Genomic DNA, 13,851 nt, shown 5'->3' with positions numbered 1-13,851 from the left:
AGTTTTGTCATTTGTACTCTTTGAAGCTTTTTCTGTTTTATTAGCTTACATAAATGTGTTGTTAGATTAACACACTACGATATACACTTCCAAGGTGGCCACATACTGAGTAACAGCTTAATTTCAGGTCTCCCACTATGAAAATACAAACTCAGAAGAAAGACAGTGAATGTGTCTTTTTCAGAAAATTTCACTTAGAAAGTGTACTGCCTGGATGCCTGCAAAGAAGAAATTCAGAGAACTTGAAAGAAAATAAATCACAAAAAGAAAGTAGAAAACACTGGCTGGAAAAGTCCTGCAGTTGTTCAGCAAAAAGCAGTTAAAGCTCCAGATTTGGTGCAAGACATGACTTCAGTAATCTAGAGGAAAAAAAGGCAAACATGCTCAGAGCTGATTAAAATAAAAGAAACACTGAATGAGTTTATCAATTCAAATAGCAAAAGGCTGGAAAATGGAAGAAGTATTAAATATATATTCAAATTAGCTGATAAAACTGCAAAAATCAGAGATCAAAATGAAGAAAAAGCTGGCTGACTATGAGACTGCACAAGAAGAGATGTTTCAAAAAATGGTAGAATTAGAGGACAGAGCATGCAGGGAAAACCTGATATATATATATATATATATATATATATATATATATGTTTTGCTGTGCCAGAGAAACTGGAAGGAACAGACTGTATTCATTTTATGAAAGCATAAATAAGTTACTGGATTTGTATTACACAGCAGGAGTTGTTAACGCATTAACATCTACGTGATGTGGAATGTCACACCTCTAGCAGCCTACACACATCTTGCATTCCAGAGCATTGTCTGAAAAATAAACTTAAAAGCATAAATAAAAGCTATTAAAACTGTACAAATAGGAAAGTTATCTGTAAGAAATATTCTTTATGGTGATAATAGTGCATTTATAGTCTTTTTCATAAATGCTCTTAATATAGTAAAAAGCATACACACACACACACACACACACACACACACACACACACACACACACACACACACACACACACCACAAATTATATTTTTGTAGACTTTCACAAAAGTGAAAACTTACAACCTAGACATATTGTTAGAGCATTTTTTGTTAACCAGACTTAAGCTTTTACATAACAATCAAGAAATTCCTCTGTAAGTGCATGTTTCTTGAGATATTTACAGAAATATGAAAATGTATACTTAAGTGTACATCAGAACAAATAATTCTGGATATCTCTCAAGATGTGCAACTTGCAGTGCAAATATCAAAGACAGTTTTCTTCAACTAATAAGACTTCACTCAATGCCATGGAACAGTTAGTAGGTCTCTCATTTTTTGAAGTTTTAAGTATATATAGAAATATTGCTTATTTTCATAATTGCCAGCAAACAACTATCAATATTGTCATACTGTTTTTGAAGTATGAAATACATACGGAAATATTGCTTATTTTCATAATAAGTAGCAAACAACTTTCAGGATGGTTATTCGGTGGAATATCTGGGACAAAGGAAAAGAGGAGTACTTATATTAATTGCAAGAGGAGCTCCAATAGTGATACAAGAGGGAAAAAAGGGCATAATATTAGAGAAGTACCTCGCGCTTAGTTCTGCGCAGGTTTGGACATGCCGGAACTGATTGACATGCGAAATGGGCATGTAAACTCCTGATGACTGGCAGGCATGCTAATTCACATGTTACATCATGTTTAAATTACCAGCACATCTTCAATATTAACATACGCGAAAAAATATGCAAAAAAATCAATGCTATAGCAATCATCCAACATACCAGAAATGTTGTGTGTCTTTCAGCTTTTCCCGGTTAGGGGTCGCCACAGTCGAACTCTGGTCCGCTAATGATTGGCAGTAGATTTTTATGTGCCAAGTTGCCAGCCCTGACACACAACTTTCAACAAAGGCACGCCCATTCACACGTTTCCACACAGAAGACACTCTAGCTGAGAATCGAACAGGACAACGTCTTACTGTGAGGCGACAACGCTACCGCAGCACCAGCACCGCAGCTAAATGTTGTGTCTTTCGGCTTTTCCTGGTTAGGGGTCACCACAGTGGAACTCCGGTCCGCTAATGATTGGCAGTAGATTTTTATGTGCTGAGTTGCTGGCCCTGACGCACAACCTTCAATGAAGGTACACCCATTCACGCATGTCTGCACACAGAAGACACTCTGAAAGCTTGGTGTGATGGATTTGAAGTGTTCTTAAGACACTCAGTCTTGCTGGCTGGATTCTGCTAAAATTCAAAGTCTGGTTATATTTGCATTCACAGTCTGTTGCATACAGAAACTTGCAGAATATACACTGATGAGAGAATATACTTTGCAGCACTTTTATAATAAATCAAACTGGACAAACACAGCTTAAAAGTACTGTTCCAACTTTACTTCTCATATAGTACAGATGATGTGAGAGATATACCATTTACCTTAGGACAAATGAGTCCCTACCATACCTCTAACATAACTGGATTTATACAGCTCTTTATATACAGTTTTAGTCCTCTTGGTATTCTATTTTGGAGAATTGCTTATCCTGTAGAAACAATACTAAGCTTCCTTGTTTAACAATGTCTTGTAAGAGACCAGCTTTTCTGACAGTGTGAATATCCTGTAACAGTGTCCTGATGTCCATGTAGAAAAACATATTTTTGAGGAAATACATTGTTCTGTATTCTATTTGGATCTGTGTATAAAAACATCTGTTCTTGTGCCAATGCTGATAAGCATATCCTGTTTTCCATGCAGAAAAACATATTTTTGAAAAAACACATTGTCACAGTGTCATAAACATATCCTGTTGTTTTAGGAAACATATTGTGTCCATCCTGTTATTTTAGGAAACATATTGTGTCCATTTTTTATATGCAGAAAACATGTCAGTGTTCTTTAAAAGCAGATTTTGCATTTTTGCTCTTGCATACATCCTGTTTTTAAGTCTGTAAGGGAAAAATGTCCATTCTTTAAAAGCAGATTTTGTATTTTTGCTCTTGCATACATCCTGTTTTTAAGTCTGTAAGGGAAAAATGTCCATTCAGCAGGTTCCTTATTTTCCAAGCCATGGTCATTTAGTATGACTGCTGATCACATATTACTAAACTCTGTTTCTGCATTTAAGCAAGCTTTTTCTTTCAGCATATTTACAACGTAATTAATTTCAGACTTATATTAATAAAATCTAACAATTCCCTCTGTTTTTAAACATACTCAAAACATTTTATATAGAAAACACATTAAGAAACAAACCTTTAGTTTGTTACAACAAATCAAAATGCAATTTTACATAGTTAATACGATGATATTAAGTATTACTACCAAAACTGAATGTATTTAACAACTTTTTCTTTTGCAGACCATTCTGTGAAAATATTTTATCAGTTATGAGCTGTGTCTGCTTTAATGTTATTTTTTTTAACTTGATCAATTTATTCTTTTGCAATCACAGAATTTAATTTATGACTTAGAACTGTTCCATTAACTCTTTGCAACTGTTGAATTAACTATGAGACAATAACTATGTGCTACTGCAAGCATTTATACACTTCTGAAAATATACAGTTTCAATGTCATTTTAACCATAACATTGTGATCATGTCTTCGAACTGCTCATTAACATCTTGGTAAAATACTGAACTGGGCTTAGATAATAAATATTTGAAAGAAATTATTTTACTGGGGTAAAATCAGTGATATTACAACTTGACAAATTACTTTTGAACTTATTACGATGTATCCTGTACAGTATGTATTTACACAGACTGTTTGCTATTTATGCATTTCAATTTACTAGGTATACTGGACCCATTTTTTTAAAACATGTTTTTTCACACATATTTATTACTAGACATTCATTTAATTTGTACTGAATTCTTCTGCATTTGTACATACAAAGACTATCATTTGTACTGAATTCTTCTGCATTTGTACATACAAAGACTATAAAGTACATTTAGTCTAATTTTACAGATTTAATAACATTAATATTGAGCAAAATCTTGGAAAACGTTTGTCTCTTTAGAAGTATCTAGTGGAATTGACACCAAATGCATATGTCCTGTTATTTTAAACTACATACTCAGCAATTAAAAATATTCATGCTTTTTTATACCAACATTGTTTTGCCAAAAACATATTAAAAATAGTGACCATTCTTGCTATTAGAAACATTTATGCATTTTGCATATCTTTATTCTCTCTTTATAGCTTTAATAAAGCAATTTTAAATCATCTCTTGTTTTTTAACCATCTCTTGTATAGCTTTACAATTTAACAGGTTGTAAATACAATTTAATTCTAAACAATACAATAATAACCATTATGATAGCTATTAACAACTTGTAAAATATCTTATCCTGTCAGGTTTGATCCAGTTTACCATTATTTCTAATACACTAACACCTGTTTTCCCCTCTCCCTAAAAGAGTATTGTCAACAAGGAATGAGATATTTTTTTCCTGTAGCTTTATTTCAGACCCTTGTTGTTTATTTTTTCTGTAGCTTTATTTCAGACCCTTGTTGTTTATTTTTTCTGTAGCTTTATTTCAGACCCTTGTTGTTTATTTTTTCTGTAGCTTTATTTCAGACCCTTGTACAGTACTGCTTATACAGTCAGTGTAAAACTGAGAAAGTACCCCTCCCCCTGTAGTACTTCAGCACTGTTTACCTGCCCTATGCTGTGAGAATAGAATGTATGTCAGCCCAACACTTTGGTTATACATTTATTTTATTAGGTTACTAAATAAAGCTTTCACTGTATATTACCTCTAGTAGGTATTTACACCCTCCTGCACAATTGATTTGAACTGTATATATACTATAGCCCATTTGCTGGCTGTACTTGATGCAACTGAGGTTTTTTTTGTCCTTTTAACATTTACTTGCAAACAGATTATAAGTGACATCTATGCACAATTGTGACATTGTATTACAATTACCAAATAGTGTTGCATGTAAACATTTTAACAATTATGTTTTAATAACAATGATGCTTTAGAAAAACTCAAGCTACTTGTCTGGCAATCATTCTTGTTGTTTATCTTATCTTTCCAGCATTTCCTGTAACTATTCATTCAGTCTAGGAAGGTCTGAGCTCACATTTTATATTCTATAGTTATTTTTTTTGGCATTTTTCCTTTAATGTGATTGTGATTTGCATAACTATGCATTTATACAACATAAATAGACATCATTTTACAATTACCTTACATGGATTTCAGTATTTTTTATTTATTTATCTATTTAACTGTCCTGCCATTAATTTTACAAAAACTGTTTGAATAATACCATCTGTGATTTTCTTTTTAAAATTCAGAACGTTAACTGTTTGGTGTTACTATATAATTATAAACAAATTGTAAAAAACAAAATAGATATTAGTTTAACCAACACATTTATATTTATATTATTTATATTTGCTGTTGTCTGCCTGTTATTCTTGTGTATTGTAACAGATGTACTTTAGATGAAAAGAACACACATGCATGTCTGTCTTGTATATGTATATCTTTATACAAGCATGTCATGTCTTGTGACTTTAAATTTTTACTCATCTATTTTTATTTAATTTTATAGACTAGAACAGTTTTGTTTACCTTTTGACTATGCTAATGAATGGCATTCATATGCTTTACTTTACTGTAGTACTGATAGATGTCTTGCTTTAACTGAATGAAAGTAAAACATTTAAGAATGATTTGTCCAGACATCAGATCCTACCATCCTACCATGTATGTTTAACCATTTTCAAAACATAAACATATTATAAAATATATTTCTTTTGCACAGATTAACTGTGTATGCAGGAAGTTCCCAGCCTTTGTCAGTTCAGCTAATTTATTTCCTTTATCCTGCAACTGCTGTTGAATAGTTTCCTGTAATATTGTATGGTCTTTCTGACATTCTTTAGTAAGCTGTTCTGCTGAATTTGAAACTCCTATGCACTTTTGAAAAGATGTATGTATAACTTGTCTAAGCTTCCTGAACTCATTGTGTCTGTCTTTTAGAAGTTTACTACATTTCTTTGTAACAAAATGTACTAGGGGTTCTATCAGTAACTGATTTGACTCACATGTGGTGGCAGGACATAACTGTTCAATATCAGAATGTAATGGAAACACTTTACCCTTAGTTAATTCTTTATCATGAACAGATCTGTCTTCACAGTCTATTTTTTAGCAATATGATGCAATACTTTTTTATGGTATAATACACAAAATGCAGTTTTTGTTGAAGCACACAATAAACATTTGTCATATTTCACATGGTTTTCTTTGAGATACCAGTCAAATATTGTAAGACATTTGCATAATGCCTTACTATCAACCTGCCCTAATAAGGTTTTACATTTACTAATGTGCTGTGTATACCAACATAGCAATTTACTAAAGTTTGGTTTACTCCTGCATGAATTATAAATAATATCCATACTGTCTAATATACAAACTGTCTATGAATAAACTATCTTAAGAATATACAAACTGTTTAACATCATCCACACTAAATATGTGACACAGAAAAAAGTCTTACCAGTTAGTAAGAAAACAGGTGATCAAGCTGTTATTGCAGATGGCTAGAAATTTTTCAGAGTCACTTGAGAAGCTGGTGAAGCACAACAGGCAGCGGACTACTGTGCTAGTGGACATTCACCTTTTCTTGAAGAATTTATGGCACTGCAAATTTCTTGAACTAGTCTCACTCCGGATTGTAGACGTCTAAAAAACTTTACTACTGCAAGCTGCATAAACTGGAATACTTCTGTTTAGGATTTACACATACGTACAAATGTTAGTTACTGCAATTTGACTGAAGTGACCCTCTGCAGGGCTTACCATCACTCCTCCTGTGTTTGAATGCAGATTGTAGGTTCAAATGCAGGCTAGCTTGCCATTGAAAAAATTATATGGCTCTGCTTACTGCTTGGTGTGATGGATTTGAAGTGTTCTTAAGACACTCAGTCTTGCTGGCTGGATTCTGCTAAAATTCAAAGTCTGGTTATATATGCATTCACAGTCTGTTGCATACAGAAACTTGCAGAATATACACTGATGAGAGAATATACTTTGCAGCACTTGTCTTTAAGAGCAGTAACCAATAACTTTTATAATAAATCAAACTGGACAAACGTTGCAGCTTAAAAGTACTGTTCCAACTTTACTTCTCATATAGTACAGATGATGTGAGAGATATATCATTTACCTTAGGACAAATGAGTCCCTACCATACCTCTAACATAACTGGATTTATACAGCTCTTTATATACAATTTTAGTCCTCTTGGTATTCTATTTTGGAGAATTGCTTATCCTGTAGAAACAATACTAAGCTTCCTTGTTTAACAATGTCTTGTAAGAGACCAGCTTTTCTGACAGTGTGAATATCCTGTAACAGTGTCCTGATGTCCATGTAGAAAAACATATTTTTGAGGAAACACATTGTTCTTTATTCTATTTGGATCTGTGTATAAAAACATCTGTTCTTGTGCCAATGCTGATAAGCATATCCTGTTTTCCATGCAGAAAAACATTTTTGAGAAAACACATTGTCACAGTGTCATAAACATATCCTGTTGTTTTAGGAAACATATTGTGTCCATCCTGTTATTTTAGGAAACATATTGTGTCCATTTTTATATGCAGAAAAACATGTCAGTGTTCTTTAAAAGCAGATTTTGCATTTTTGCTCTTGCATACATCCTGTTTTTAAGTCTGTAAGGGAAAAATGTCCATTCAGCAGGTTCCTTATTTTCCAAGCCATGGTCATTTAGTATGACTGCTGATCACATATTACTAAACTCTGTTTCTGCATTTAAGCAAGCTTTTTCTTTCAGCATATTTACAACATAATTAATTTCAGCCTTATATTAATAAAATCTAACACACTCTAGCTGAGAATCAAACAGGACAATGTCTTAGTGTCACCACAATACCCCCCTTGTTAACACCTAAAAATACCAACAGGGCACAGTTGTCACTTGCCTCACACATACAAAGAATATTAACACCTGTGAAATGTTTTCATTTATTCCTTGCAAATTGCCATGTTAGAAGAATATTAACACCTTCTATAATTCTAGTCAGGGATGGCAGCAGAAATGTATTCATTTATTTCTTGCAAATTACCATTTTCAAATAATATTAACACCTTTCCAGTGCAGTTGAATGCATTGCCGATATTAAGGAGGGATGCCACTTCCAAACCTTTACTTGTTAGCTACTTGCTGCTACAGCTACAGCTGCAGGAAACTCTTGGCTTGCCATACACTTCAGAGAAATGAGCAGAATCAATGACAGCTGCCTGTGTTCCATTACCTCTTCTTTGCCATCCATCATCACCTTTCCGCAGTCTTTTAGCATTGTACAGCAGGAGCAACGCTGCCTGCTGTGTGGACCTAGGGCAATTCTGGTTCGCCATCAGTCTTCATTTGCTTGGAGGTGCATGGCTAGAAAGTGTAGGAGTAAAACTGGGATGCTTTCTGGCACATTTTTTAATAAGAGCAGGCTGACTCTCAAAACCCTGGTCAAGATGCTTTACTGGTGGTCATGAAAGCTACCAGTCTGTAGGCTTGCAGAGCATTTGTCAGTGTCCACCACCTTCGTGGTGGACTGGTATCAATTTCTAAGGGATGTCTGCAGCTTGAAACTTCTGCAGGACCCCATGCTGCTGGGTGATCCAGGTCAGGAGGTGCAGATAGATGAATGTCTACTGGTTAAAGCAAAGTATAATCATTGCTGAACCTTGGCCAGAATGGACAGGTGGATTTTTGGCATATACAACTGCATAGAGAAAACTGGGTATCTCACTTTTGTGGAGAAAAGGAATGCAGCCACTTTATTGCTGATTATCCAGGCTCATGTGTTACCTGGGACAGTCATAGTGTTAGACAAATGGGCTGCTTACAGGGGCATCTCTCAAATGGCTGGCATGAATTACACCCACAGAACTGTGAACCACAGCCAGAATTTTGTGGACCCTGGGACAGGTGCCCATGCCAACCCTGTAGAAGCCATGTGGGCTCACTGCAAGAAAAAGTTCAGGGTGATGAATGGGACCATTAGGCACATGGCGGATAGTCACTTGGATGAGTTCATGTGGCATGAAAAATATGGCAAGCAGGATGACCATCTGTTTCTGTACCTGCTTGGACACATTAAGGACTTTCAGGATTCACCTCAACAGCAACTGAAGTAAACAGATGGTTCTTAACCGCGTGCTGTTGCCTTTTTACAAGCTGATTGTGTGAGTACAGTTCTGCACTATGTTTCTATATTTTGTAATGCTGTTGAATGCTGTCCCTAATAAAATTGATGATTTTTTTACTTACGCAGGTGTTGTCTGGCCATCAGTATTCATGACAGTACTTTCAGCACAGAAATTAATATTCATACTGTTGCCTTTCTCCGTAAACCAATATTTTTCAATTTTGTTTTTAATGTTATAATGATTTTTTGACTTGCGCAGGTGTTGTCTGGCCATCAATATTCATGACAGTACTTTTGGCACAGAAATGAATATTCATACAGCTGCTCCAGGGAGGTGCAGTTGGGATGGGATTTGCTAATGTGCATCCTGCGAGGTACTACACTAATATTATGTCCAAAAAATATAATAATGGAAGATACATAGTACTAAGGTGCCACTGGCAAGGGAGGATGATTACACTGGCATGCATTCACATCCCCCCTAAAAGTGCTATGATGCAGCTTAAGAACATTCTGGGAGAAATAATTAGCTTTCAGCAAGGTATATTACTTATAGGTGGAGACTGGAATTTGGTTTGCAACAGTGAAGATGTATCTGGGGGCCTAGAAGGATAACATAACAAAGGAGGGTAGATTTTTGAAAAAAAAATTATGAAAATGCTTGGCATGGAAGATGTGAATTCAGTACTAGGAGTTCGGAGTGAATTCACATATTACTCACCAAGATACAAAAACTGGATTAGGCTGGATAGAGTTTATATCTCACAGGAACATGTGCATTTAGTTGAAGGTCTTTAAACACACCCAATAACTATTTCAGATCATGCACCAATAATAACTAAAATAAAAACACAAGGTAATGAAACAAAAATGAGACACTGGCCCTTTCCCACCTATCAGTTGAAAAGAGAAGAATTTAAGGAATGAGTGGTGGAATTAATTCTGGAGCTACTAGAGAAGATATAATTATCTTCTGAAACATAGCTAAGGAATGGGATACAACTAAATTGGAGTTTAAAACTAGGTTGTAAATAAAAGAAAGGGAGATATGGTTAAACAGTAGCAAGAATTATTTAGCGGGATTGACAAATGATAAACTATTGCAAAATAGGAGGAATCTCTCAGAACAAGAAAAGGAGCAACTGCAGAATGCTAAACAGAAAATAAGGAATTACCTCGATAATATGCACAAGTTTAGACAGACTGCTGTTAAGCAACTGTTTTTTGATAATAATTCTAGAGCACAAAAACTTTTAGCACAACAACTCAGGCAACAGAAAGTGGAAAGGGCAGTCACAAGCTTACGGAGCCTATAACAAGGAAGATAACAAGAGACACTATAGAAGTATTAGAAATTTGTATTTTTTATTTATCTTTTTACTTAAACATTTGTTTACCAGGAAAGTCCGACTTGGAACAAAGCCAATTTTCAGCGGCGGCCCAGGGAGAAATGCTCCAGACGCATGTCTTTATAACATGGGAGGAAACTAGAGCATCTGGAGAAAATCCACACGAACGCAGGTAGGACATGTAGACTCTGCACAGAAGGCACCCCAGCCAAGAATCGAACCAGAGAAGTAAAAATTAAAGTGGGAGGTTCCTCTCTGATAAATTCCATTTGAACAGAGGAAACAAGCAGAGGTGTCCTCTTTCTACTTTTTTATTTGTGTTATATGTAAGACCATTGGCAAAGAAAATAAAGGACTCAGAAATTCAAAGATATAATTGGCATCGTAATCAGGAAAAGTTGGCCTTATTTGCAAATGATATTATTTTGTACCTGATAAAACCAAAAAAGTACATTTAGGTGTTTTGGAGTATTCTGAGACAGTTTCAAGTTTTTTCGGGATACAAAATTAATGAAGATAAAACAAAGGCAACAGCTGAATATTATGCACCCACAAACAAACTGGTTCAACACCCCCATAGTAAAATTAAGTACTTTTGAGTATGGGTTAAAAAGGATTCTGTTATGTCAGCTAAGAATATGTGGGAAAAGACTAAACAAAAGATAACACAAAAACTGGCAAACTGGAAGCTCTGTTATGGATATGGATAGCAAGATACAGTGAACATGTTTTAGTCCCTTTAGTTTTATACACAAGTCAGGCATATTTTTATCAGCCAGAGAAGTTGTGCATAATAATAAGAGTTGAAGGATTTTATCTAGAAGGGGAGGAGGGCAAGAGACAAGTAGAATAAGTTGATCCTTTCAATAGAACAAAGTGATCTGGGATTACCTAATTTGAAAGTACATTTGAGAGCTACACAGTTAAGGCTCCTATACATAGTACAAGCAGGGAGCTATAATTCAAAGTGGAAAGGGATGATGGTTAAATGGGGGGGCTCAAGAAACAAATAGAGACTGGGATTTTGGATGCAGATCCTTAAGGAGAATAACAATAATCATAAAGAATATTATATTCATAAAGTAGCAGAAAGTATTCTAAGAACTAAATCAATGGAGAAAGGAGATCCTGCAATTAGGGGTAGAGAGAATAGGCAAGAGGGGGCTGGAATTTACAGGAGAAAACTTGCAAAAGAACCAAGGTATTGAGAACAAGTAGAGAAGGGAAGGTAATAGAATGGAAAGAGGCCAAGAATACATATGGACTACAGGCTACAGATTGCCTTCCCTAACAAGGAATGATATCAGAGTACAGGCAAAGAGAAAGGAATAGTGGATCCTAAGTGAAATACAGCATTGATAGAGTTTTTAGCAGAATCTAGAACAGAAGCTGCTATTAAAAAGGGGCAATTATAGGGCATATAAAATATTGCACAATAACTATAGGAATCAACCAGAGGAAGACAGAAAGGATTGGGAAGAGAGACTGGATTTCACAAAGAAACAATGGGAGGGTATATGTATGCAATGGGAGGATATATGTATGACTCCCAAATATGCAACAAAGTTCAGAAGATTTGCAATTTTTGCTTGGAAATATACCCTATGCAGATTCCAAAGAATTTTTCCTCAGGTAGATTCTAACTGTTGGAGGTGTGATGCAGAAGGAAGTGGTAACTAGGAACATATTTTTTGGGAGTGAAATGTGTTGGCAAACTTTAAAAATTCCCTGCAGGCTACTCTGTCAGGGATACTAGATAAGCAAATTGGTGTAACTAGGGAAATTTTTTTTTGAGCTGTAATACAGAATCAGAATTGCCTAGACATAGTAAGACCTTGCGGAGTTTAATGCTGGTGGTTTGAACAAAAAAAAGCAATTACTTGAAAATGGAAATCAAATCTAAACCCACCATACTAGAAGCAATGAATATACTAACAGAGATAAAATAATTGGAAGTGGGATCTTTAGAAAAGGGTAGGAGCAAATTACATAGGAAAAAATGGGAATCGTGGGAGCAATAAATGCAGAATAATGTTTTAGAGGGGGAAGGAGGTTTATATACTGTATAATATTTGCAACTACAAATATGTTAATACGGTATGTTTTCATTGGTTTACTATCACATGTTCGATCGTCAGTTAGATGAATGTGACAATTGCCGACACAAACGGTCGGAAATCGGAACACCAACCAACCAAAACAGCAAACGGAGCATTTCAGCAATATCGAATGTCGACTTTGCTGAAATGCTCACATCTGCCCAAATCTACCAACACTGTTTGCAGGGGAGCAAGCCCCCCCTGCAGCCCCACACCCCCCTACTTATATATACAAACTCCGAGATCACACTACAGTGAGGGTAAGGGTACATTTCCCCATCCCCACTATAGTGCAATCTGCACCGCAGTGTTGGAGCTGAGAACAGTGGCCATTCACTCTTGTCAGCTTCAACATTGTGGTGATCACCCTACCGGTTCTGCTAAGTGGTTTTCGCACATATTCCATTTGTCTAAAAGACAAATGAACATGTGATAGTAAACCGTTTTCATTTATATAAATGCATGACAGCCTATTTCATACATGATAATTCAATAAAGATGTTTCTTGCTTAAAAAATACACACAACAGAAGGAAAAATCTTTCTGGTTCTCTTTCTGATGGGGAGGGAGCTAATTCCTCTGCTACCCCTACCTCCATTGTGTTGCAGTACTAAAAAAGTAGTTTGAGATGTTAAGGGGAACAATAATCCTTATCACAACGCACAACCAGATGTTACATAAATAGCATACAGAAAAGGCCAACATGTCATATTACACTAAGAGTCATGAAGGGTGGGCCACTTAGTCAAGTCCTACTAATCCACGGCAAAGGGTATAAAAAGTAATAGATTTTGCTTGGAAGGTAGGCCAGAAGCTAGAGTTTTGGTATATTACATTACTATATGTCTCAGCTCCTGAGACTACAGTACATCAAAAATAACTATTTTGTTGATGATGACACAGCATACCCACCATGACCCTCACTAATAAATGAGTTCAGTGCTCCATCACAAACCATTTGTGGTGCTGACAAATGTGATTTAAGTATGGAAAAGTACTCGAGTGAACTGCCTGTTACAAGCCTTCCTGTCAGTTATCAGAGAATACTTCTAGAGTAATAACCATGATTAAGATATCAGACCCTGGTGGGTCACCACCTGAAAGCTAAGTGCTAGTTGGAAAGTGCTGGCCAGGAAAGTCAAGAAACTGCAGAAAGTATGTTTCTTGCTGGAGTTCACTGAAATACCAGAGACATTTGCTGAA

At 35.5% G+C, this 13,851-nt stretch overlaps 1 protein-coding gene across 1 annotated transcript in view; it reads right to left on the bottom strand.

The window, feature by feature from the left end:
* TMEM86B (transmembrane protein 86B) overlaps window positions 1-8,412 on the bottom strand; it is a 183,695-nt gene extending 175,283 nt beyond the window's left edge. The window contains exon 1 of the mRNA XM_044059215.1: window positions 8,245-8,412. Coding sequence (XP_043915150.1) covers window positions 8,245-8,412 — 168 coding nt within the window. The remainder of the gene's footprint in view (window positions 1-8,244) is intronic.
* Window positions 8,413-13,851: the final 5,439 nt, after the last annotated feature.

The sequence above is a fragment of the Protopterus annectens genome, chromosome 17.part0 (assembly GCF_019279795.1).
Source record: "Protopterus annectens isolate FY-2018-M chromosome 17.part0, PAN1.0, whole genome shotgun sequence".
In the NCBI taxonomy this organism is placed as follows: domain Eukaryota; kingdom Metazoa; phylum Chordata; order Ceratodontiformes; family Protopteridae; genus Protopterus; species Protopterus annectens.
Note: the sequence above shows the minus strand (reverse complement) of the source record. Positions and strands in the feature narration are given on the sequence as shown.